This window comes from Alligator sinensis, unplaced genomic scaffold (genome assembly GCF_000455745.1).
Source record: "Alligator sinensis unplaced genomic scaffold, ASM45574v1 scaffold109_1, whole genome shotgun sequence".
Taxonomy (NCBI): Eukaryota; Metazoa; Chordata; order Crocodylia; family Alligatoridae; genus Alligator; species Alligator sinensis.
This window is the reverse complement of record NW_005841852.1, coordinates 5301069-5328486: the sequence shown is the minus strand read 5'-3', so window position 1 is coordinate 5328486 and position 27418 is coordinate 5301069. Positions and strand designations below refer to the sequence as shown.

Sequence of the window (27418 nt, the reverse complement as noted above, 5' to 3'; positions counted from 1 at the left end):
TACTTAAGGCCATATGTGAGATGTATCATCACAATCAAAAATGAACCTGAATATTACCTTCCTTTTATCCTGTCGATTGAAATCAAATTTCTGTTAATTGATTTTGACTGATAAAAAAGTCTAATAATCTATGTGCTTGCCAAAGCAAAGTTCAAAACTAATGCAGTTTTACTCAGGCTAAAAGCAATATCAATTATGAAATACAAGATTTTTTTTAAGATACTACATACTCTGAAAGTGGATAATGAAAACATCTTCTGGTGGGTAGTGGATTTTTCTCTCTCTTGTCAGATATACAGTATTTTAAACCACTAGAACCTTCATGTAATTAAGCCATTCCTTTCTGCAGGACAGTTTCCCTCTATGTGGAGGTTCTTTATGTCTGGAATTGTAATTGGGATATATTACTATATTGTAACAGCATGGCTCTTTTATTCTATTTCCCTTTGTTGAAGTCACTGGGAGCAAGACCAGACACTATATTTCCCTTTGTTGAAGTCACTGGGAGCAAGCCCAGAGACTTGAAATGTAGCTTCACTGTGACTGAATTGTCTGCAAGCAGGTTGTTCTACTTGGTTTGTATATATGTATAATTAGAAAAAGGCCAGGCTAGAAATTCAGATCAAGGTTGAAACCAGAGTTGAACATCATAGCTCTGTTGTATATGCGTCTTTATATAAATATATATACACATTATATACAAATATATGTGCACAGAGACAGAAAAACCAGTGCCCACACATGTAAAATATATTCATCAGTCAGCATCTTGTTCACTTAATGGCAGTGACCATGTTCCTTTAGCAGTTATCGGTATAGCCAGGCAATTTCCCACTCTGTATTACAGACTGTGGAAGAGGAATTTCCTTAGCTAGTTGAAGATTCTTCCATTTCTCCTTATTGTTCCTGCAATCTAGGGCATATTCAAGGGCAGACTTTCTACATGTCTTCTTCATCGGTGTTTATACTGCAGCACCAAAAGCAAGATTGATTCACAGAAGAAAATGCACCCAGCTGTGTCTTTTTTTTTCCCCATTGACCATCTATTTCTGTTAAATGTATCGTTAAAAGTTCTCTGCCTTTCCGTTAGCTCAGCCTTGCTGTGTGACACTGATTTACATGCTTGTTTACAGTTTATGAGGAAGAATAAAATGAGCATACCACCAAGCTTCTCATTTTTATGATGCCAGTTGTCATGCTAACATCATTTTCAATTTGCTCACCTTTGGATAATCTTTTTATCTGGTGCTAATAATTTTGCCCATTTAAAGGTTGAAATATGTGGGAGCTCTCCCCCTTGCCAAAATTTAAGAAAGTAAAAATAAAATAAAATAAGGAAAGGAGAGAGAAAGCTGAAGCATTTGGAGCTGAGTGCACTGTCCCTGTTTGCTATGTAAAGTATGCCTCATTTCTTTGATCTTGAGTAATAATAATTCTGGGGAGTTATACTGTTTTCATATGCTTCAAAGCTGTGTCAAAGTTTTGCTGCTTAAGGGTACTTCTTTATTCTACTGGCTCTTGGGTACTGAGATGACAGGTCCTCTGTACTAGGTGCAGGCTTTTTCAAGTCATAGCCTTCAGCAAAACATCAAATTACCAAATACAGGGTAACATACTTCTACACAAATGCCTTTCCTGTAGATATATTATACCATATATATTAAATACTTTAGTGTTACACGGTACATTTTATGTGCAATAGAAAGTGATGGTTTGAGGTAGCCTTAGGGGTACTTTTTTTCCACAAGCAGAAAGAGCTAGTGTATACCGTATCAAGTATGGTTTTTACAGGACTTTCTGCCCGAAGGCCTTTGTAAATAAGTAATGATCAACAGATTGGCTGTGGGTTTTTGAAAAGCATGCCTGTGTCAGTTTGCATGATGGGGGAAAATTTTCAAAGTGGAGCCTGCTTTCATTGCCTGCTGAAGAGGGACTGAGGGAGAGTAGTCATCCCGAGCTTGAGCTGTCTGCTCAGTAGCACATCAGAATTGCTAAATACAGGTCGAGCAATGAGCACAGAACTTGCCAAGCCTCCAAATCTACTTTGTTTTTTTCTTCCTCTTTCTTGCTGTTGAATTTATTTGCTCACCTTCTTCTTCCAGTCCTCAAGCTCCCCCTACTCCTACCCCATGTCCCCTCTACTTTACCCAGTATCCATGTAGGGTAAGCTGAATTTTGGTTCAGAGCTTTTAAATAAGGAAAAAATGGATTAAGTGCAAATAAATCTTGGTTTTACCTGCTGGTGTGAGTGGTCAGATCCTTTTCTATGGAAAAGAAGTTAGACTCGATTATCTCATTTTAAAAATACAGAACTTATCTAAATTGAAATGTTGTGATTCTCTCCCCACTCTAATGCTTGTCTTAGTTAGTGTCATCTAAGGACAAGAGACGCTTCCTGTCAGATAAATACTGTATTGTCTGTTTCTGATATTTATTGTTTTTCTTCAAAAAAATTGAGGAAAAAGTCATTTTTACAACTAGATGTTTTTCAATGAAAAAAAAATGTCATTTAACAGACTTGTCCATAATATTTGGCTTTGATGTGCTGGAGTTTAAGTGTTAGGAGGTATAAGCATGTAGAGCAGGAAGAATGCACATAAATTCCAGTGTGAAATGTAATCAGAGCTCTACTGAGTCACTTCCTGATCAACCCTACAGGCAGCAGAGGGTCCAAACTCAGCAGAAATACAGCATGTCCACTGTCACAGGGAGCAAACCAGTGAATGGAAGTTCATTCAAAGAAGTTGATCCTCTGCTTTCCTGTGTGCTATGGGGTAAAATTTCATGCTTATTGAGCACAAAAAAGTTCAATGGAACACACAAAATTACACCATCAGTGAATGAATGGAGTTTTGGAGAGTTCAGCTGTGGTGTCTAATTTGATCCAAATCTAAATTCACAGGATTGTGAGGTTCTTATCACTAGAGTTTGTCTTTTATCACTAGAGACAAATTGATGTTACTAAATATGTCTGTTTTACAGTACATGATGATAATTACCTTAGTAACCAACGTAAATAGACATTAGACATCTCTTACGTGAATATGGAGAGAATTAGGAAACCCAGCACAATTCCAGTTTCATACAAGATCACATCCAAAGAAACATGGTGGATTAAAACTAGTATAAAACTGAAGGAATGCAGGGATGAATCTGGTGCAGAACCTCTAAGTTATGATACTGGTCATATCAACTGCCTGACTGGAGAAATATTTAGACAACAAATGAGAAACGTAAGACCATATCATCATTGGATGGCTCCCTTAACATTAATGAAGTTTTATTGATTTACATCAGCTGAGAATCTAGCCCTTAAATCTGCAAGAGAAAATGTTTGCAAAAATCCTGAGACTAGAGCTTTAAATGACAGCAACAAAAAGCCTCTAAACGGGAAGTGAGCCATCTTCTCTTGGGGAGACATCCTGTGCAAATCGGCACATTCTGCAAGTTACAAAAGGAAGAAAAAGAAAGGAAGCAAAACAATAGGTAACAGTAATAGTCGTGTCCGTGTAGGGCATGTAAAGTGTTAATTTTCATTAGGCATTTATAGACAGAAAAGGTAGAAACATTTGGTGCCTCTCATATCATTAAAAGATATAAATGTACTTGTTCCTCATGCCATGGTCTCCTTTTTTGGTAGAAATCATAGATGAACAATCAAGTTAATTATAACTTGGCAGCATCCAGTGTACCTGGTAGCCAGGCTGGTCAAAAAGTAGTTACTCTGATTTCAGTGGTAACCAATACAAGTTATGAAAAGATTTAGATTCCCAACTAAAAAGCCACTTAAAAGAACTGTTAGGGGCTCTTGTCACTTAGTGCTTTGGTAACTGCAACTGCACAAGTGAAATACACTGAGTAGAAGGAAATGTCAGCCCAGCTGAGTCAAGTTACCTCTTAATGCAGGAACAAATAGCATCTGACAGGACCCAAGGGGCCTGAAGAGCAAACAAATAGTTTGTCCCTGTCCACTCTGAATTGAGTGGTGTACTTGACATGGGCCTCTAGACAAGTAGCATACTCAGCAAAGGGTCATTATCATTAGTGTCCCTGATCATGTAAAAATCAGAGGCATTGTAAAGCTGAGTTTTCGGTTAGTTGCCAAGGAGAATTTCATAAGCCTGAGGATTTTTCTTGATCCACAGTCCAAAAACACTCCCCAACCAAACAGTGAACTTGCTCAAAGACTAGCAAGGTCCAGTAAAAGTGACACTCAGAAGTCAACATTTCTGCAACCTTTCAGGGGGAAAAAACAAAATCCAAAAAAATAAACAAGAGAGACTATTTATCTGCTATAGCCAGGGAAACATCCACAGTCTATTTGAATGATGACCGATATCTAATCTAGGCTTAGTATGAGGAATGGTTCCTCCCACTTCTTTGGACACTCTCTTTCTCTCTCTCTCTCTCTTTCTCTCTGTTTTTTCAGGGGTTGACTTGTGTTACCCCTGCCCTGCCAGTATTACCCTCTTTGCTCACAGTTTCCATTACTCTAAGTTGAACCAAATAAAATAGAAATAGGCTTTGATGGAGACACTTGTCAACTGAAAACTAGCAAATGGTGTATTCTGATGATCCTTAACTTGTGACCCAAATTGGATATGACCCAGCTCTGCAGATCTGAAAAATAACTGGTTAGTTGTAATAATGCCTTACAATTGTATAGTATCATTCCCTGTCCATTCCCTGCAAGAATCTTGAAGTAATCTATAAACTGTGCAAGTGGTATGGTACGCATGCAAGTATCACTTTCCATACCATTGATGTACAGCCAGCCACCTCTGAAGTCCCATAGCATATATTAACTTCCCACTGTATTTTAGGATAGAATCTATTATGTTTTAAGTTGTTATAACCACTGGATCATACATAGTTTCTCTTAAAGGGGTTAGTCGACTTAGGCCAGGTACAAGCATTACACTTTCACAACTATAAGTGATCGGAAACGCATCTATACCCATAATAGAACAGAAGTTCAGCAAACATAGACTGGTTTGAAAGTGGTGGAACCCAGTCTAAGATTTGCCCCCCCTCCTTCACCAAAGGGCGAATGTGTGTCCTGTTTGCTACCAATTTAAATTATGCCACTTGCAGAAAACCACATAACTTGGATCAATTTCACCTCAGGCTTTTTAATTGTACTTAGCTTTATTGGTTTAAATGACAGAGGACAATCTACCCTAGACTTTCCACTCTGAAGCTGTATTAGTGATGTTACAAATCACTAAAATAAAAAAAGTGTCTACATTTATCCAGTTTTCTGAAATCTGTACAAATTTGCCTGACATGAGAGAATGACTTTTTTCAGGCACTTTTCCTCTCGTTCCACCAAACTGCCACATGTGCAGATTAATAGACTGTAAACAAGAACTGCTAAAAATTGAGGGCATACTTGCTGCCCCTCTTTTTAATTTGCTTTATAAAAATTGAAAACAATTGGTCAGTTCATAATTTCTCTATGGGGGAAGTTCTTTTATCTCAGGAGCATAGTCTGAATATTTATTGAGATATAAGGGTACTCCAGAAAAAAGATACTCTGACTTTACTCAGTGGGTTCCTTGGAGAAAGTACTCTACACCAAGTTTTTCAGTAGACATGATGAACTAACCAACCCCTTTGAAAAGGCTCCTGACAGTTTAAAAATGTATATATATAAAGAGAAACATGTTCTAGCAATATTTATCATGTAGTGGGGAAATTGTTACTGGGTGCTCACAGATTAACCAGAACTCATATTACAAAATCAACCACAATTCAAAGGCAAGGACTTTGACTGCTAACAGCTTAATTAGTTAATGTCTTGCCTTAGTAAATTGAGGAAGAATCCAGAGAAGGAGATATAGGTTGTCTTAGCAATTTCTGAGAATGATGAAAAAAATAATTTAAAAAAATTGTGTGTGTGTGTGTCTGTGCATGCGCGTGCATGCATGTGCTTATGCATGCACATCACTAGGCCATTTTACCTATAAGGTTTCTGGCTTCTGTGGACTTAATTCTTTAAAATTTAATTGCTGATTGACTTGTGAAAGTAAAGGTCAGTGAGTTAGTGTGATTAGTGTAACACAAGCAACAAATTCTCATTACAACTTAATACCATCTACACAGACTACAGAGGGTCACAGGGAATGGCTAATGGTAGCCGACAAATGTTGGGTGTATTAGTCACAAAACATTTGCTGAATTCCATCAGAACGTCGTGACAACCTTCACAGCTAGTCCCACTGAGCTGCAGTAGTCAGTGGAGTTTGCCTGTGACAAGCCGTCACTCTATCTTGGTAGAGCTTTATAGCACCAGTCAAAGCAGTCAGGGAAGATTGAAGTGACAGAGGCCCACTGAGTAAATAGTGAAACATGTAGCACATCATGAAATATTCAGCCAGGGTGTAAAAGCTCTAAATGCTTTTTCAGTTATTAGCACCTGTACTGGCTGCATACATCTAACACTAACAGCATGTTAATTGCCACAATTTGTTAGGGTGGTTGTAAGAGAAATTTGAAAGGCATGAGATATTTTCCAGTGCATCTCTGCTTGCCACCTTACCTTTCAGCAAACCCTCCCCTTCCCCATAAAAAAAAGTGTACATTCATGTATGAAAGCTCAAAATTGGTCCACAAAGGCAAAGTACATGAGCTGGTTTTTAAGCTCTGGAATGTCTAAGGGGACTGCCAGTCATTTTTTTGTACCAAACACTGGGCCATGGTGTACCTACTGAGGAAAGATCTATTTTCAGATTTCAGCATGCTAGCATGATAGCCACTGCTGCTTAGGGGTGTTTCACCATTGATTCAGTACAAGAAGACTTGTTTTCTAGGAGCAAATAAAATGAGGTAAGGTACATGTCATGTTGTTTCACTTTCAAGCATTTCAAGCATCAAGGACACAGGTCCTATGTAGTCCTCATCTTCCTCCTTACCTTGTGTAGGAGTTCCGTTGTGGAGCAAAGTAGCCCTAATACACAGTAGTCTGTGATTGAGGGGTAGAGGATTGAGGTGAAGGTGACAAAACCCAAATATTCATATTACTTAAACTGGAAGCAATTTTTACCTTCTTGATTTTTCCTTTCTTCTTCCCGCCCTCCTTCTGCATTTACAAAAGTGTAGTCAGAAGTTCCAGTATTAAAAATTCTAGTTGAATATGTTTGGAGTAGTTGTAAGTGTCTGCAAGGAAAGCAGTGCTCTTTAAAATGTAATGTTGACTTCCTTGCAGCAGCTTTTCTGAAAAAGGGATTTGTGGTTTTGCTTTAGGCTGTTGTCTTCCAGGCAGGTTTTTGGGTTTGCTGCTGTAGCATGGCATTTAGCGTTGTTCCCAAGTTTAATTGATGATAAGTGGCATTATATGCTCTGTAGAACCTTGAATAGACTGTATTTTACTCTTCACTTTAAGTCATGCACATGTAATTTTTGCCATAAGAACTAGAAAAACTATTTTTAAACAGAATATATATGTGAGAATCCTAACTTGGTTACCTTTCTGTCACATGTACTGTGTGTGCCTGGCTCTTGTTGCAGGAATGACCAAATGCTTTTGGTCACTGCTAGGCAATAAAAGCCCAAACCCTCCAGGCATCAAGATTAAAACAGACCTATAGCCTGGAAACTAGTGGAGGATGTTTTTTTTCTAGTTAATGCAAATGTTTAGTGTTTCTGCAAGCCGCTGGCTTCACAGCTGTGGAGAGTGAAATAGCTATAGCTTCTCCACACAAACCTGCCAATGTAACTCAGACTTACATACACAGAGCCATCTTCAAGGGTGAGAAGGAAGGTAAGGCTCTAAAGGCATTCAGTCCTGATCTTTGGAGAGAAGAACAACAACTTTAATAGCTATTGTAATATGAATTTTAATGGGAAGTGGGTGTCCAAATCTTTTAGGGAGTTTTGAAAATGTCTGCCTCTGGGTGTCTGTCTTAGTATTAGTTATTTGTAAAGCAGGTTCAGATCATTAGATTAAAGAGGCTTTGTATGTCCAAATCAGTAACAGTGTTATAGTAACATATTACTCCATAAAGTTACCATGATTCAAAGAAAAATGAGCCCACGTATCTAAACAATTACAGCACAAGTCAGTCCTTAAATGCATGCACTTGCTTCTGAGGGTAGCATTTGTCCTTAAGAATGTAGGACTGCATAGGACCTTATGGGGCACTGAATCTAACCCCTGCATTCTCAGACAAACAGTAACCAACAGAACCATCCCTATTGTCACTTTAAACCCTCATCACAACAGTAAAGAACAGTATCTTAAACACCAATAAACCCTTTAACATGCCCAGGTTTAAGCAGGGTAAAGAACATTGCCAATGCCCTGCCACTGCAATGTCAGGGAAGCAGTAATATATGTTCAGGAGACCCCAGGAAAAAGACTGTGTTTTGCATAAGAGAGGAAGGTAAATTCCTGCACCATCCATGTCAGTCAGGAATTGGAAAAAATCCTTACTGATCCCAGATTTGGCAATCTGCATGACCCTGAGCTCAAGAGCAAGATTCTCTAGCCAGGAGCCATTGGGTTTTCAGATACCTGCCGGAGCTTTAATACACACTGGTCAAAACCCCTAAGCCTTAGTCCCCAGTGCATGAAATGGTCTTCAGCTTAGCCCTCAATAAAGCATAGCTAATTTGCTCTCCCCTGTGGCAGGATAAAAGCAGGCATACTGACATTCACTGTGGAACAACTGACTCTCACAAAGTCCCTGCTCTCTTTTGTTCTACAAGTTGCTCCTTTCTCCATATGGGTATCCCTATATGTGACCTTGAGCCATTGACTGGTAGTTTGTCTCTGCTCTGCATAGTTTTCTGAATCCTACCATTGTGAACAACGAGTAAAAGACACAGGCATAGGCAGTGACTTGCCTATGTGGACATGTGTTTGTGAAATTTGGTATTAACAGGTGCCTGTGAATATATTTATGCCTATTGTTATGGAAAGGATGTTTGTTGTAACAGATTCTTGTAGTAATAGATTTTCTTCTAAAGAGTTCTACATGTCCAGAGATTGGGGAAAAAATACATTTTTGTTTCACTGGAATTTTTTTGAAACAGGCTGTAATGTGATCAATACTGTATTAGAAGTGGTTGTGATATAATTGGTCAAAGAGTATAGCTTTTTATGGGAGATTCTGTTTTCAGATGATCCTGTGAAATTCCCATAATAATACTGTAGTAGTAGTATTTAATGGCATATATTAGTTATTTATTATTGCAATATAATATTATAATTTAAGACAATAGCTCCTCATGTTCTTTTTTGTACTCTGGGCCTTCGGTAACATAACTTCAAGGGAATAAAGTTGTGGATCTGAGCAGGTTACTAAGGTACAAACTAACACATTTTATAGTTACAAAACTCATTGCTGACCAGACCCTTCTTTAACAGAGTGAAAGCTGATCAGCAGTTCCTTGTTCCCTCCCAGAACATTGCATGGCACTATCCTTCAACCACTGAAACCTAGGAAATGGAGTTAAAGTACACACCAGTCCTCCCAGTCACTTTATTTCTGTCCCATGGATCAGGAAACAGAAAGGCATCAGGCATGACTATGTAAATAATTTTAGGTGTGTCTACACGTTTATTAATGTGCCGAAGTTACCGTACATTAAGTTTAGTACTTGAATAACCAACTACTAAATCAATGGGCAGAAACTGGTGCTACTGCTCAGGAGCACTGGCATATGGGTTTTTACAGATGCTAACTGTGCAAGTGCCTAATACTACTGGGCAGTAGCATATTAGCATGGGTTTTGCCTGGCACACTGCAGCGCAGTGCTATTAGGCTACTATGCAGTTAGCATCTTGTGTAGACGTACCCTTTGTGATGTGTTATGTCTCACAGAACTGTAATCTCAATTTTTTGCATGCTGTCCAATTGCCCTTCACAATGTTAGGAACACTGTTGGTGTATTTACTGATGAAGAAATTACTTGGGACAGGGCTTGCCAGTCTGCAGCATGAATGTCACAAATGGCACTACCAGCCTCTGTGGCATGCAGCAGAACAGGGAGGAGGCAGGCAGCACAATAGCAGATAGGGCAAGGAGCAGAAAACAGAGCAACAGATGGGGCAGGCAGCACAGGGAAGGAAGCAGAAACCAAAGCAGCAGATCAGGCAGGGAGCATAAGGCAGGGAACAGAAAGCAAACTAGGCAATTGGTAAGGGAAGTCAGGGAACTTCTGGAGGGACTGGACATATTTAAATCAGCAGGTCCTGATGATCTCCACCCCAGAGTGCTGAGGGAATTAGCAGAGGTCATTGCGGGACTCCTGGCACAGCTTTACGAGCACTCGTGGTGCTCTGGTGTTGTGCCAGAGGACTGGAAAAGGGCCAGTGTGGTTCCCATTTTCAAAAAAGGGAGGAAGGAAGACCCAGGAAACTGTAGGCCAATTAGTCTTACCTCGGTCCTGGGTAAGCTTTTTGAGAGAATTATCTTGGCACATGTCCACGAGGGGCCAGCAGGGGAGATTATGCTTAGGGGCAACCAACATGGGTTCATTAGAGACAGGTCCTGTCAGACCAACCTGGTGGCCTTCTACAACCAGGGCACAAAGTCCTTAGATGCAGGTGTCACAGTGGACATAGTCTTTCTGGACTTCAGGAAGGCCAAAATGGATGCCAAAATGAACATGGGCCGACATTGTGGGGACGTGGTCAGGAAGGCCAACCGTACCTTGTCATGCATCCACAGATGCATCTCGAGCAGGTCCAAGGAGGTGATCCTCCCCCTCTATATGACATTGGTCAGGCAGCAGTTGGAGTACTGCGTCCAGTTCTGGGCGCCACACTTCAGGAGGAATGTGGACAGCATTGAGAGGGTCCAAAGGAGGGCCACTCGCATGATTGGGGGCAGCAGGGCAGGCCCTACAAGGAGAGGCTAAAGGACCTGAACCTGTTCAGCCTCCACAAGAGAAGGCTGAGCGGGGATTTAGTGGCCATTTACAACTAGTCAGAGGAGACCAGCAGGCACTGGGGCATCCCTGTTCCCCTGAGCACTCCCAGGAGTGACAAGAAATAATGGTCACAAGCTGGCAGACGGTAGAGTCAGGCTAGATATCAGGAGGGGCTAATTTACTGTCAGGGCAGCTAGGGTCTGGAACCAACTTCCAAGAGAAGTGGTGCTGGCTCCTACCCTGGGGGTCTTTAAAAGGAGGCTGGATGAACACCTTGCCAGGGTCGTTTGACCCCAGTACTCTTTCCTGCCATGGCAGGGGGTCAAACTTGATGATCTGCTCAGGTCCTTTCCAACCCTACCAACTATGAAACTATGAATTGGGCAGAGAAAGGGTATTAGAATGGCACTCAACGAGAGCGTGGGGCTCATTTGTGACACACCTTGTTCCACTGATTTGGAACAAGGTCACACAGAGGAGATATGTGTCTGCATGCATATCGTTATAAAACCATTGTTTCTGGGCTGAGCTATATGGGTTGTACAGGCCAAGGTACATAAAATTATGTGCTTGATACAGGCAGACAAGGTTCTTTGGGTAAATCTGATATCTTTTATATTAGACCAACTCTAATAGTTGGAAAAGTGTTCTTTGCAAGCTTTCAGGTGCAAATACCCTTCATCAGACTGAGGAAGCATCTGCAGTTGGTCTGTGTTCTTCCTGGATGGAATGAATATTCATTTCAGATTGGAAAAGAGTTGTAATGAGGTCTTCCCAGGAAGCCTCATATTTATTCCATCCAGAAGGAGCACACAGCAGACCAGGGTGGAAGAAAGCATCACCGTGGCAGATGGGAAACAGAAAGCAGAGCAGCAGATTGGGAAGGGGGAATGGGGTATTTATAAAGCACTCAGGGAGAGTGTGGGGCTAATTTGCGGCATGCCTCACAAAAAGGTTGTCCCCCACCCCCACAATGCTGTATTGTGGAATAACTGGTAGCAAAATAAAAGAATTTTCGGATAAGGGGCTTTGAATGTAAGTTTTTTGCCTGCAGAACTGGAATTTTTTCAGGAAGATGATATTGTGTAGACCAGACCTCAGCCTTAGACTCAATATTCCAATTTTGGGGTGTGACACCAACATCCCCCCTCCCCCCCAGCCCCAGATGTGGCTGGGGGCATACTCCTGGGGTGCTCTCACACATTCAGGGTTGCCTTTCTGCTCCAAACCCCTCCATGCCATCTGCTGCTTGATCATTGAGAACTGGAGAGGGGGCAAGCATCACAGTGGCAGATAGGACAGGAAGCAGAAAGCACAGCTATGCTGAGGTGTGCCAGGGGCCAACTTCTTTGCCTGTGGTACCTTGGCCTTACCTATCTCACCCATGTCTTGCCATCTCTTACCAGAGGGGATTTTGCCAGGTGGAAAATGACTCAGATAGATAGATCTTCCCTTCCCTTAGAAACATCTTGCCAGTATGGTCAAATGCTCTGGAATCACAGTTATCACTGACAAGAAGTGGATTATAAAAGTTGACAAAAAGATTTATTCTAAAAACTAGAACAAATGTAAGAAATTAGTAACCATTCATTGAGACACAGAGATATTAGAATAAACAAGCAAAAGAAAATACGAGAAAAATAACCTGTTCTTATTCTGCAACTGAAATTCAAGACAGTTTTTCCTATCCAGCTCCATTCCTATCCAGGCTAGAAAGTAGTCTCTGTCTCTTATCTTTCCATCAGGACCTCCTGTAATTTCTCCTGTCAGCCCCTGGTTGAGGGCCAACAGCCTTTCTTGAACCCAGGAAGACTAGAGACAAACCATGATATCAAGGCAAGGTTCCCCCCTTATGAAGGGATGATGTAGAAGTTAGTCCCTGGGGCTGTTTTGAAGTCATCACAACCAGGATCAAAATGTATAGGAATAGTACATGATATTATACTTACATCTCCTTTGATATGCTAAATTGCTATATTACATTCTTTGAGCAGTATGCCCCAGTGCAGCAATCCAAAACCTGCTTCCTTTGTCTTGTGAATCCAGACTAGGGGGCGATGGTCTGTCTGGACTCTAAACTCTGGATTAATCAAGCAAAGTTTCAACTAGTTAACAAGCCACCTAATATCAGTGCAGTCCCTTGTCATGCTTGAGCAGTCCTGCTCACAAGGAGATAATCCTTCGCTCCTGAAGTCAGTGGAAAGTGTTAGCAGGGCCACTCTCCTTAGGTCTGTGCCTGCTGCATCAAAGTCTTTTATCATAACCCTTCAGGATAGGCCTTTCTGCTGAGGTACCCCACATCTGGTCAGATCCCTTTCATCTGGAATCTGTCCAAATTACTTTGTCTGGTTTGTATTTCTTGCACAGGCCAGTGATAAATTTACCAATCTTATGGAATCTTTCACAAACCAATCAGGAAGTCCTCTAAAGGAATTAACTTGATTTTTAATCTTTGGTACTGGCCAATCTAGACTCGTTTGTATACTGGGGTTCATTTGGTCCCACATAACCCAATGTCCCAAATATTGTACCTTGGTCACTGCCAAAGCAATCTGAGATATATTATCATTCAACTATGCATTCAACGCATATTTAAACACTTTGACAATTTAACCCATATCCCCAAGTCCTTTTGGTACATACACCATATGATCCAGTGTTCTTTCCAGTTGTTGCCATAGATGGCACCATCTTCAATGTAAGTTCAGGCAAAATTACACAGTCCAGCCAACAAACAACTGATTAAGTCTCAGAAACAGCATGAATCTAAACCACAACACTTTGAACTCACACAGTCCCAAATCTACATTGGAAACAAACTTCCTTCTGGCATCTTCACCCAAAGAGATTTTCTGGTACTTCTGGGCCAAATCAAGTGCACTGTTCACCCAAGGCTAGAAATATGCCTTTTGTATGGCAACAGCATGAATCTCTCTGTCCTTCCTCACAGAGCTTTATCTTTCCAACCTATTTCAGGATAACAGTTCCAGATGCCTGAGGATTATCATACTATCTGCCCCTAGGACTCGTGCATTCTTCACCTCCTCATGAATTTTCTTTAGATTCCATGAGGTACAGTCAACCTCATTGTGCATATACTTGTTCATCTTCTCTGAAGATCTTTAAAGCAGGTTCATTCGAGGGATCTCATTTATGATTCTGAACAATTATTTTCTCTATTTCCCCATTTGATTCCAGTCTCTCCTGCAATCAGATACTCTTCTGAGAAAACACGTTCTCCATTCTTGCCAGACCAGTTGGGTGAGGGCATGATCTGAGACTCCTTACCCCCTTTTAAATCATGTCCACAATAGTCCCAGTATTGTGATAAACTTTGAAAACATCTTGAATCTCTTGGCCCCAACTAGTAGCTGTTTTTATCTCAGTCTCCCTGTTGCCCATGTGTTAAATAGAGCAATCTTGTTCCTGCTGCAGCAGTTCTGTATCATTCTTGGCCAATACAACCAGCACTTCAAGGCTGTCCTGTGAGTTTTCTCCCTGCTGGGGCTCCCACTTTCTCCAAGAAACTTCTCAGGATTCTTCCCCACTGGGTCAGGAATTTCAAGATGTCTGGAGAGGACTTTACTTCCATCTCTGGTGTGAACTTTGCCTGGGGTGCAATTGCACCCATGGCATTCTCAGTCAGAGAATCACTGGTTTTAGCCTGCAGAGCTAATTATGCCTCCTTCCTTCTCTGAAGAATAACATACTCAAACCCAAGGTTTGAGTTTTTGCCATTGCAATAGATGGCATTCACCATGTGGGGGAATTTATTTATGTCATTCCCCACAAGTATATCCACATGCAAGTCTTTGGCTACTCCAGCCTCTAAGGGTATTTCTGCCCCCTCCGATTCTAGCAAAACGTGCAGGATTTTCATTCCCTCCAAAACCAGTGCAAGTATCTTTTCATAGAATCATAGAAAGTCAGGGGGTCATCTAATTCAGTCCCTACTCAAAGTAGAACCAGCCCCAACTAGATCATCCCAGCCAAAGCTTTGTCTAGCCAGGTTTTGAAAACCCCCAAGGATACAGCTTCCACCACCTCTCCTTTTTCAGGGATAACATGCTTTTTAACTACCAATCTCAAAATTAGGCAGTGCATTCGCTGTGCCATGCCTGGGAGGAGATCCCCTTCCCCTGTCTGATGTGCTTGCTTTCTGTTTACATGCACTATCTGCTACTGGGCTGGCTGTACCTTATGCAATTTGCTGCATGCCACACACAGGCTGCCTGTGCCACTTGTGGCACTCATGTCTCAGGTTGGACCGTCAGGTTGATCTACCCCATCCCCAATTATGTAATGGCTGTGCTATCCATATGTTTAGTATTTCCACTTACAAAGACTCAAGACTGTGGGGCAAATAACGAACCTCACAGTGAGAGGCAAAACTAGTTGAGGACAAAGTGTCATCAACTTAAGGATACTAACATCTTGGAGAGAACAGGTGATTCCTGAGTCTGCCCAACTTCATGAAATTCTGGACCTTAAAAAGAAATTTCTGTAATGGAAAAAAGGAGCAGAGCTAGACACTCTGTGCTGCCAATATGATTAATGTGAGGAGCTGCTTAGATATCGAGATGCTGAGTGACAGAACAGAAACCATGAGAATTGTGCATTTTTTTCCTATGAATTACATAATATAAGTTTGTTTGCCAACTGATAGACTGAGCATGCTTTCATGGAAAACATGAAAATCTTCTTATGGTGCACATTAGACCATTTTATTATACATGAAAGTACCCTGCAAATAGGATTCTCAAGTCCCTCTTACTCTTTTCTGGAGGACTGGAACCTGTGCCCATGATATGTGTTGGAATACTGCCATAGACTTCAATGGGAGTACAGTCAGGAACTGTATACCAGGGATGCACTATACCACATATCCATAGTATATAGGGTTTACTGCAAAGGGTAAGTCTAATAGAAGTCTCAGTCAAGCACTGAAAGTTGACCACATTTAGCATATCACATAGTGCAGTTTGTGCAATTTAGAGGAATTAACCTGTATACATACACTGACAAAATGTTGCCTTTATAGACTATTTGAAAGGGAGAAGGCTCTTACATTATTGGTTTAAAGAAATTAAAAGTAGGGCAAATTTTCAAATATAGACTCCTATATGGCATCAGCATTTGACTATTTAGCCTTTCAATAGCTATCTTTCCAACAGTAAAAGTTTCTTCCTTGTTGAAATAGAAAGTTGGTTGCCAAAGTCTTATGACAGAATGTTCTATGCAAAATATTGCAGGGAATGTAGGCTTGACAGACACAACTCTGTCCCCATGTTTTTAAGGTTTTAAGGTCAGCTCATTAGCACTGTATAGATTCTAATTCTGTTACTGACGGGTGCACATTGGGTCTATAGTAGTTCCCTTAATCTCTTAATGATCAAGCAAAATAATGAACTGAGTATATACATTTGTGTGAGCATACTCAATAACATGTATTTGTGGAAGGACAAAATTATAAAAAATGCCTTTGATTTGCTTCTCCTTTGAAAAGCCCTACATTTTAAAATCCTGTTGCAGAAACACTTAGAAGGTTACCACAGATACAGTTGTCACAGAAAATGGACATTGTTGTTTAGTATTAAAATCATGTATTCCAGATGTGGGCATTTGTTAGTCAGTCTGCTCTAAAATGACATACTGCTGAATCTTTAAAGGCCTTCAGTTTGGGAAAGCAAAATATGATTGGGCAAATTGCTAAAATATTTAAAGTGCAGCCTGTTAAAGCTTTTACTGCGAAGAGCATCACGTCAGAAGTTGTATGTGGTAAAAGCAAGTAATTGGCTTTCCATACTTATGCCAGTCTGTCAGCATGGGGCTCTGTTCCTATCCCTTCTACTTCATTGCAGATGCTAATAGCAACTCTTTTGATATTTATTTTTTGGAGGGGTGGAGCAGGAAGGAAAAAGCCTTTATGGATGTGAAGGTGACAGAAAGACTTGTTTAAAATCTGACGGTTACTGGCATAGAAAGTGAACTGGAAACCTTGCAAACCTCACCCCAAAATGTAAAATGAACTGCTTTTTCTTTTGCATTAGCTTTTGTTTTAAAGCATATGTATTGAAAATATATTTAAATGTAAATACATTTTATTTTTTTACTTTTATCCCTGTTTGGGCACAGCTCTTGGGATCTTTTCCCATCCATAATTCATAATATTTTCTACTTATGTTATCCTTGACTTGTTTTTCCCCAGGCATGACCCCTTGTTAATTCCCGGCAATGAGCAGATAGAGAACATGGATGCCAGTGTGAAAAAATACGACTCTACGGGGATGTTTCATTGGTGTCCAGCCAAGGACATTGAAAAGGTTATTTTGGTGGGTGTCTTAAAAACATGTCTTCCAAATTCTCTCCAAAGAAAGGCTGTGCACACAGTAAGATTATGAAATGTCTAATGAGTTAACATAGTCATACTAATGAAAACCATCACACTGAAATCAGAAACACAAAATGGTGGGTTTGAGCTATCATTCCAATAATCACCAGAGTTATAGATGATTATTGGTATAGGTTATACTTCAGCTATAGAATTGAAACCCGGTCTCTAATATTAGACTACATTTTCATATATATCAGTGAAAGAAGCTTAAAGCCAAATAGGTGTTTTAGATCTTTGCAGCATTAGAGTCATAATAGCGTGAACAAGTTTTACACCTCCAATTCATCTTTTAAACAATGTGATAATACATTCTAAGGCAAGAAGTATTATTTTTTTCATTATCTCTTATTGAATTTATCTCTTGATCTCAAGTATATTATGTTATTCAAAAAGGCTGGAGTAAGTGGTATGGCTACTCTGCCATCTCACCTGCAGTACTGGGCCTAGTGGGTTTTCATGAACTGAGAGGGCTACCAAATTTTACATATTACTCAAGTAATTAAAAATAATTAGCAGACTTGCAATCTGTTATATTCAGTGAAGATTTGTACCAGTTGTGTTCATGTACTTGTGCCTAGGAGTAACAATTAGCCAAGTCCAGGTCTCATGTACAAAACTGATAATATATTAAATGCGTTCCTTGGTGGATCTTCACTCCGATGCAATTTATAAAGCTTTTCTTGACAGTGCTCTCTTACCCTTGCCAGTGCTTTTGCCTGGTGTAACCAATAATGGTAACATCCTTGGATTAATCTAACAGTTGGGATGATTCCTATTCTCCTTAGGGTTTGTAGTAATAACAGTGACATTGGCTGGAATTGCAATATTGGCATTTAAGTAATCAATGAGCTAGTTAATTCCAAATTCCAGTGAATAAATTGTTAGTTAGAGTTGGGTGTGAACAGTTTAAATGAATATGCATTCTATGGTATTCAGTAGGTTAAGAGGGAACCTCACTATATAGTATTTGATAATGGAATATACAGTATCAAATTATGAAGGCCAGTCTCAGTATATTAAGCGTGCTTTAACAGATCAGTTTAGAATGACCAGAACTGTTGTACTACTGTGTAAAGTGTTTTTGTAAAAATGGCATTATGGGATTCTTTGTTTATTATCTTTTGGTGACTCCATATCAGTTTTTCACAGTTTGCAAGTGAAAAGACTAGCCACCTGCTCTGTAAACTCATCTGACATTTTGTAAGTTCATCTCAGTCTTCCTCTTTCATGCATCATCATTATCACCAAACCTAAAGATCTTGTAAGCACAATGCATACACCGTTTGAACCTCATTGCCTATAAATTCTACACACTCGCATCTGTTCAAAGCCTTCACTGGGGTCTGCTTAACTGCAAGTTGCTGAGATTCCTGGTCCTTATCCAGGAAAGGCCTTAGTTATACATGGAACTATTCACCTGTTTGAAGGTAAGCATGTGCTTAAAAGTTTTGCTGTGTGACAGCCAAAGCCCTCAGCATCTTTTAGGATTAAGTCCACTTGTAATGTGGAAACCCAGTCTGCTCTTAGCTGCATGAACATTAATGCAGTGATGTAAATGTAAATGAAAGCTGAATGTTTTCAACTGATCAAGAGGCCTTTGACCAAAATTGAGATTTATAAAAGTGCTTCTTAATTGTTATTAATTCATTCATCCTTCATAGCCTATACTTAAGGCAGTTGACTGGCCAACTTCTGGCTACATCATATGGATGTACCTAGAATTACATCCATTGATAGAATGCAGCAGCACTGAGCCTGACACAAGGAATGAAGGTCACTGTTGGGTAATGACACTAGTTAATCATCTCAGTACATGATTTTCCAGCAATGATAACATTACCACTAATGAGCTTAGTGCACAAATTTACCCTTGTCATTGACACAGGAAGTTAATTTGTAGAACCATTCATATGTGCACCATCATATTTTTTCTTCCTTCTTTTCAACTTTTCTGAAAATTCAATTGCCCTGAAAAGTTAGTCCTAGCTATGGTATTACGTCCTGTGTGTTTCAGGAAGGACCATTTAGGACTGTTGGCATCCAGTGCAAAGTAGAGTAGCCCAGAGGGTGCTTAACTTTATGCCAAGGACTAAGCAAATAACCAGTTCCAGGATAGAAGGCCCATTTTTTCAGACCTTCCCCTAAACTCAGGCATTGTTTAGAATACTGGACATGACTTTAACAATGCCTAAAATCAGTAATTCTGTAAGACCGTAGGACTCAGCTCAAAATATTTGGGTCCTGATTCTTACTTATACTAGGCCTCTTTGTGCTATTTTGACCCTATTAAAGGATTTTAGAGGGCCATAGATTCCATTAGCTCAGGCACACCAACATTGCTGTGATACAGTAGTGAGCTGGGAAAATATTCAAGTTTTAACATTCCCATTTTGCTACAGGAACTTTAAGGCTAACCCTAGCCACCCAAGAAATAGATTTTGAGATAGATGTTTTAAACTGAAAGCTCTGAGTTTAGATGGATGGAATCCTTCTCTGTGTACTTTTGTAGCCAAAGTTGCTGGAAGCCTCTTCTCGCTTCTGCAGGCATCTGATTCCCTTCCTGTACTATTGTCAGTAAATGTTATTCTATTGAAATCAATGGAGGTATAGTGCTGAAGGTAAAACCATTGCAAGTAGGGAATGGATCAGTAGCCTTCAAACATTACTGTGGTCAGGAAATGGTTTGTTTCTTATACACTTTGCATTTACACTCTCACTCTGTTATGTTGGACATATTTTATATAGCCTCACACATTTTTTCATTGCATTATTTGTCACGTTGGCCATTGTTTACTTCTTAACTCGTGGCATTTTACCATTCACTTTCTCTCAGGCTATAAATAGATGTTGTTGTTGGAGCAGGATCAGCTGCACTGGGATGTGTCCCAGCACAGTTGATCCACTTCATTGTTCTCTACAAATACTACAGGGGCACTGCTTCACAGGGTCAACCCCCTGCTGCTCTTGGGACTTCCAGGGCTTGCTCCTGTGTGACAATAGTCCTGGGTGCTGTGCCCTGAGTTGCGGTGCAACAACAGGATATATGTGCCACAGGATTCCCCTGCGGAGGATCCCTTCTGCATGCATCTACAAGAGGAGGAACCTCCATGCAGGTTCCGCCACTTGAAAATGCATGCCTTGAATTGGGGTGTAGGAACCAGATATGCACATCACAGGAATCCCCTGCAAGGGAATTCCTGGGACATGCAGTAAGCAGAAAGATGTCCTCCCATTTAAGATATTAGAAACTGTGATCATCTTTGATTGTGGCAGCATTTTGGGACACATGGAATATGACAAAGGGCTAGGACATCTATTTGTTCACAACTTGTAGAATGTAATAGAAGGTAAAATTGCTGTACTGAAGCAATGAAGTTTTGAATGCCCAAATTAGATTGTGGGTAACAGGACTAAAGACTATAGCTAAAAGGCTATAGTCAAGCCTTGACTATAGTCAAGGCTATAGCTAAAAGGTCCCTTTGCATTCATTAGCCACTTTTTTGGTGACTTCAGAGGTCAGAAAGTCCATCACTGCAAATCAATGGAATGTTAACATCAGCATTTCCAAGAACAAAATTTGATTATGTGTATATGCACTGTACTGTCTGCCTGTTTGTTTCAGGGACTGAAGACAATGTCTTCCTCTGCCTATACAGCACTGAAGCACACTTAACAAAAGGATAAATATTAAGCATAATAATGAACAAGAGTTGACATCCTGCTTCTCTCTGTGTAAATAATATTGGCAGTTGCATTTTTCTTAGTTTAAAATTCAATATATGATTTACAGTTCTTTTTGTTTTATTTCTCCCTTTCCTTCTTGTTTGTTTTTTATTTTGTTTGTTTTTTTTAGACTCGAAGTGAAGCAGCAATGACGGTTTTAAGTGGGCACGTAGTCGTTTGCATATTCGGGGATGTTAACTCTGCATTGATTGGATTAAGAAATTTAGTGATGCCATTACGAGCCAGCAACTTTCACTATCATGAACTCAAACACATTGTGTTTGTCGGTTCGCTTGAGTATCTTAGAAGGGAATGGGAGACGCTACATAACTTCCCCAAGGTTTCAATCTTGCCTGTAAGTCCAAAACTGTATTATTGATACTTTTTTTTAAAAGACACCAACTGGACAGATGCGTATTGACTTTGATCTTAGGCTTTTACTTTTGTCTAGTTATAGGCCTCAGGACTTAGCCCTTGCCTTTTACTGTGTCTATGAAAAGCGAGCCCTATGAGACCTTATTAGAAGAAATTTGCCATGGTGTTCAGTCCCTCTTCAAGGATGAATTTCAGCTGCTATCAAATGTATTAGCTGTGTTATCTATTGAACATGCACTGTAGTGCCCTGCGTGTAGCCAGTTCTGATGTTGTGATTTCTCTGACAGAATGACAGCAGTTATTTATGACATTATTTATGAATTTATGTCTGCAAAACCTTTGAAAACAATTTTGATCATTTGTCTGTCTACTTAATCTATATCTATAAAGGGCATATATGCTGTCTAGCTACATTGTATATAAAAGCATTTCAGCTAAGAGGTCCCCCTGCCCTCCATGTCTTCTTACTGGAGTCTGCAGTTTAGTGAGAAAATCCTAGGTCCCTTGGAAGCAGCAGCAAAATTCCTACTGACTTCAGTGGGCTAGAATTTCATTCATTGATTTAAAAATTCAGAATAACTAATTCATATTTCCCTTGTATCATCATTCATATGTTCATGTTGAATGCATAACAGCACCTCCAATATAAATGTATGGAGATTTCCAAGTGGGTGCTATTTTATACCCACATATTTTAAACGACGACACAAGGTATTAGCAGGGAAAGCATAGACCCCCTTGGTTTCTATGCTTTAAAAACTGTCAGTAAAATGATTTTTTTTCTATCCTATCCTTTCAGTTTTTAGCAATCTTTAATTTAATTCTCATTTGAATGAAGCTATTTACTGGGTCTTAAATTTTATTTTTGGAAAAAAAATGTGTGTGTGTGTTGTATTTGTGTGAATACCCCCAGATTTTTCATGTCAGCGTGGTTTGCTACCTGCTTCATTCCTAATGGGTTGCTGAATTAAGAGTATGCTGCTTAAATGTTGGCTGCAGCTTTTATTTCAAAGGGCGTAGCTTCAGTACTCAGCAGATGTCTTGTGCAGATGACTGGAGAAGTGGTGCTCTTAGAAATAAGGACAAAGAGTAGAAATACCTTAGTGGTATCATGCAGCTGTTTGCTGTGTCTGTATACCCCTGACTAGTTCACCATCCCTCATCTTATGTAGGGAAGTAAAGAGAATAAAAACTAGGCTCTGACATAAATCAGTAATTAATTTAGTCTAATATTGCATGGAAAGGCAGCTGGTAGATTCATTTTCTTACCACTGAGCAGTTCATATGGTTACTGCAAAAACTAAGCTGTGGTTCTGCTTGTGCAAAGTGACTGCACAGATGACATCATAAGGTTTTGCTTTATATCAAGTTTCTCTCACATGGTTTTGTTCTCAGATTTGTTCAGTGAAGGAAGTATTTCCCTCCTTCCTGAACTACCAGCCCTGCAAACTCACTCTGAAAGTTAGATCTCTTACATTTGCCAGCATTAAAGAGGCAGCAAGAAGAACTTAGTTACCAGTATCACTGCTAATGTACGAGACAGAATGAAATTCTGCTGTTGCAGCAGAAATATCCAGGATGAAGCATAATATTTATTAACAAATTGAAATTTGAAAGGCTTGGATTCTCATCTCCTGCTAAGCGATAGTAAGATTTATACCACCTCTGCCCTCCGTAATCACTTTGGCCCCTGGCTTAACATATAGAAGCCTTGGCCAGGGGGCAGGCAGGGCGGGCTTCCAAGTCATTCAACCTAGGGGCATACCAACTATCTGGTTGATGCATCTATAAGTCTGTATAATCAAGGATATTAAAGAAGTAAATCTTAAATCTGAACAACTTTTTTTTTTTCCTACAAGAGACCCCCTGCATGTTTTGTCCAAAGTGGCCATGTAAATCCAAAATGTTAGCATGACACTGATATTGTTCCACTGGTGTAAACTGGGAGCAAGCATACCAGAAGCAATGAGGTTACACTGGTCAAAAACAATGCTGTAAATTGAAATCAGGTTCCCACTTACCATTGGTTTGGGTTCAAGATTCAAACCTGCTGATGGTGTACAACATAGGGTCAGTAGATTTGCCTTTTTTCTTAAAAAAGAAAAAGGGGGAGAAAAAAATGTGTGTTAGAAAAAATGTATTTAGGTTGCAAAGGTAAGACTCTAAAAAGAAGGAAATGATATGGTTGCTTAGCAACTTTAATTCTGCCACTTGCTACATGTGCATTTTTTCACAGGAACTCTGCCTTATTTAGTGCATGGGATCAATGCACTAAAGACAAAACTTATGTTGATCAAACACCTATAAAGCAGGCCTAAAAGTAGTAAGCAAAAAAGCCATTGTGTTTGCTTCCTTTTTAAAAAAATACTAGGAAGTATGCAAAGGTTTCTAGAAATTAAGCACCCATTCAGTCATTGTTTCTTTTCCTAGAAGACACTATGGTTCTCATCTACAGCAAGGTTGCTGTTGATCAGCCTTGGAGAATCATGTCCATTTGGGGGTGGTTGAGGGATTTTAGGTACAAATGTGCTAGAGGTTCCCAATTCTCACCAACTTGCAGAAGGAGAACTGTCATTTGTGCTTTTCAGAATGCCCTTTTCCTTGAATACATATGGTGGAGGCTCAGCAGATGTAACCATTTGCTGATTGTGCTCTATGAGGTAGGGAAGTGAAGTCCTGACTCGAGATATATTAAAAAGATTGGGGTGTGGACTCAAGACTCTAAAGACCAAGGGACACAAACAACCCAGAGGAGAGCACAGCTTAGTTTCCCTTCTCTGCAGGATCTGTGGGAATGAAATGGTAGATGCAGACAGAGCAGTGTAAATCCATCTGTTAATATGCTGCCTCTCCCCCTTAGGTATACTGTTCTGTAACCCAAGGTATTTAGTGCAAAAGGCAAGTACTGTCTTGTGCATAAACTGTAGCAGGTTACATTTCATGTCTTTGTTGCCTTTTAGCTAAAAGAAAATCCACAGACTACCACAACATTTTATTTTAAATACTGTATTGTCTGGTAGGTAATTGTGGTTCCAGGGAATAGTATATGAATTGTGCCCATTAGGGTAATGGATTGTTTCTGTTTCAAAGGGTTTAATCACACAGCTTTAAATATCAGTACATTTTGCTTGTAGAAGCACCAGAAATACACATTGAAAAGGATTAACCTTTCCTGTGTATTGCTCCAGGTAGTACACATTTTAGAAAAATAGCTTTATCTTGATTGCAGTTCAAATGTGTAGGACACACAAAGCTTTCCTGTTTAAATTGTTATTCTTTTGCCTGAGACCTGTGTGACCTGATATTAGATAAAGAGACATTTAGAACATCCCCCCCGCCCTTATATTCAGAAAGCCAGAGGTTGCCACATGATAGTGACTTAAATCAAGACAATTTCAAGTCACGGATGAGATGTAGAATGCTGGCATTATTCCTATTTCTTGTTTGTTAGTAATAGCTTGACTGAGTATTGAGACTGAACCTAAAATGCTGCCATCAGCACCAACTACCCTTTAGATTAGCACACATCTCCTATTCCCTAGCACATAGTTAGACCAGCTTAATGTCAGAGCATAAAAAAGATACTTGTTAAATAATTTCCCAAAGCTCCTGCTCAATCTTTAATTTGTTTTCTTTTTTCCCCTCACTCTCTCTCTCTCCCCCCGCCCCCTCTTTTTTTTTTCTCTGTGCCGAAGGGTACGCCATTAAGTCGGGCTGATTTAAGGGCTGTCAACATCAACCTCTGCGACATGTGCGTTATCCTGTCAGCCAATCAGAATAATATTGATGATGCTTCGCTGCAGGACAAGGAATGCATCTTGGCGTCACTCAACATCAAATCTATGCAGTTTGATGACAGCATTGGGGTCTTGCAGGCTAATTCCCAAGGTAAGGACTGCCCTATAATACTTCTCTGCAGTGCCTACAGGGGACAGGACCTGGCACGAAGAATATCCCTCACTCAGTAATTCAAAGAATCTTACTTCAGCTTGCTTGACAGTTAAACCTGCTGATTGGTATGACGGCTTTTAAAGGGACAGTCACATAATTTCCCTACTGCACCCGAAAGCACATTTGGTAGGAAATAATGAATATGAACCCAGATTTCTATTTTTTTAATTAAATGTTGATTACCAAACCCACACACTTTTATAGCTTTATAGTTCTTATAAATAAAGGTGCATTATTTTGCATCACATAGCCAGAGATGGCTTATCTTCACTCTAAGTGCAAAATGGAATAATCATAAATATTGGCTGGCAAGAGTTTTTTCCAGCAGACTCTAGTAAATAAGAAGTCAAACACCATACAGAAAGAGAGACTGAATTTTAAAAGACATTTCTTCATGTTTTGTATGCCTTCATGCTGAAAAAGCCACACAGGATTAATTTTGTCTTCAGACTGACATGTCCGGGTCCCAGTTAAGGGTTTGAGACAAATCCTGCCATCTTTATTGAAAACTAGGGGACTGATTCATAGGTACCCCAAGGCCATTTTCTCCCAAATGTGGTAATGCAAAAAAAGCTGTAAGCACCCTGGCAAATACCATCATGTAAAGTCAGTCATTTTTCATCCTTGTGAGACCCTACTATGTAGGAAGTGCAGAAAAAAGTTGCTTCTGTTAAACCTTTTAAAATGGTGTGGTGAGCTGGCACTGCTCTAATGGTGCAAAAGGGGTGATGCTTTGACTCTGTTCTCTTCCTTCATTCTGCTATGTGCACCAATTTATTCTCAAGCAATTCAGACCTGAGATTAAAATTACTTCTTGTAGAATGAAGGGTAGCAATGATGGGAGGGAACCTCCTGTGATATCTCTCTGCTCTTCTGCAGAGTTCAGCACAAAATCATGACTTGGTCTAAGCTTGCACTGAAGATAAGGAAGTTAAGCCAGAGGAAGAAGTGCAGGATTAGACCTAAAGACAGCACATAGCTTAAAACACATTAGTAAATTGTTAGAATAGGACTGTGAAGAGCTGTGAATGCTGGCACAAAAGCAAATTGTGATTAGCAGTGAGGAATTATGAGTTATGAATCAGCTTTTGTAACTGCTTTATGTGGACAAAGTAATAATACCTTTTTTGAAAAACTAGGTAGATTATGGAACTCATCCTGGGATTTGGTTGAAGCCAAGAATTTGGCAAGTGTCAAAGAGATATTGTGTATTTATATGGATAACAAGAATATCTAGCGTAGTGCAGATGGAAAATGGTTTGTTTGTCTCCCCCCTCCTTTTTTTCCAATTTCAGCAATTTTGTTGTCCTCTGTTAGGATGAATCCAAACTTTACCAAATGAAGAGAGGTGTGGGGGGAAGACTGGCTCACCCATAATAAGATAGATGATAGCCATGCTGAGGGAGACAAGATGTGGGAGATAGTTTTGAGTTCCTTCTCTGAGTGATTCACCTCAATATTACACAGCCTTAGTGAATATCTGGATCACTGGGCTATTGGCTATTCTGGGGATGTTCTCCATCTGTCACTCAAATACTTTGGGGGCAGAGATTTGAACCTTGTTCTGCCATATCACTGGTGAGAACCCACGGCACCAAGCTTTCTTTCTTAATTTAGTTTAATGGAATACACTAGCACTAACAGGAGAAATTGAGACAGACAGATAGATGGAAGGACCCTCTTGCTCTACAGCACTGTTAGCAACAATACCAGGATTTTTGGCCTTTGTGTACAATTTCTGCTGAGGGAGGAAGGGCTGCTCCCTCTTGCTGTAGCCCCTAAATGCTGACACTGTGCAGACACTAAGGGTGCAAGACTGAAGTGCAACTCTCTGCTGTAACTGAGAATACTTTTCAGGAAGCATTTTTAGTTACAACAATCCCCAAGACCAAACAGAAGTTCACTGTTGGTTTCCCAGGGGAAGGGGAGTCTAGGGGCTGGCTGAGTCTGTAGCTGGTTTCCCCTGGCAATGACCCCTACTCCCTGTGAGACTGCAAAGTTTTCAGAATGGGAGGGGGGAAAGGGAGCGGAGGGAGTTCATTCTAGGGGTTCCCAGCCAGTGCTGGAGGCTGGGGGGGGGGGATTTGGGCCCCCCTT

At 40.1% G+C, this 27418-nt stretch overlaps 1 protein-coding gene across 1 annotated transcript in view; it reads left to right on the top strand.

The window, feature by feature from the left end:
• KCNMA1 (potassium calcium-activated channel subfamily M alpha 1) overlaps positions 1-27418 on the top strand; it is a 527746-nt gene that overhangs the window by 387571 nt on the left and 112757 nt on the right. The window contains 3 exon segments of the mRNA XM_025212980.1: positions 17087-17210; positions 21126-21350; positions 25066-25258. Of these exon segments, the coding sequence (XP_025068765.1) occupies positions 17087-17210; positions 21126-21350; positions 25066-25258 (542 nt within the window).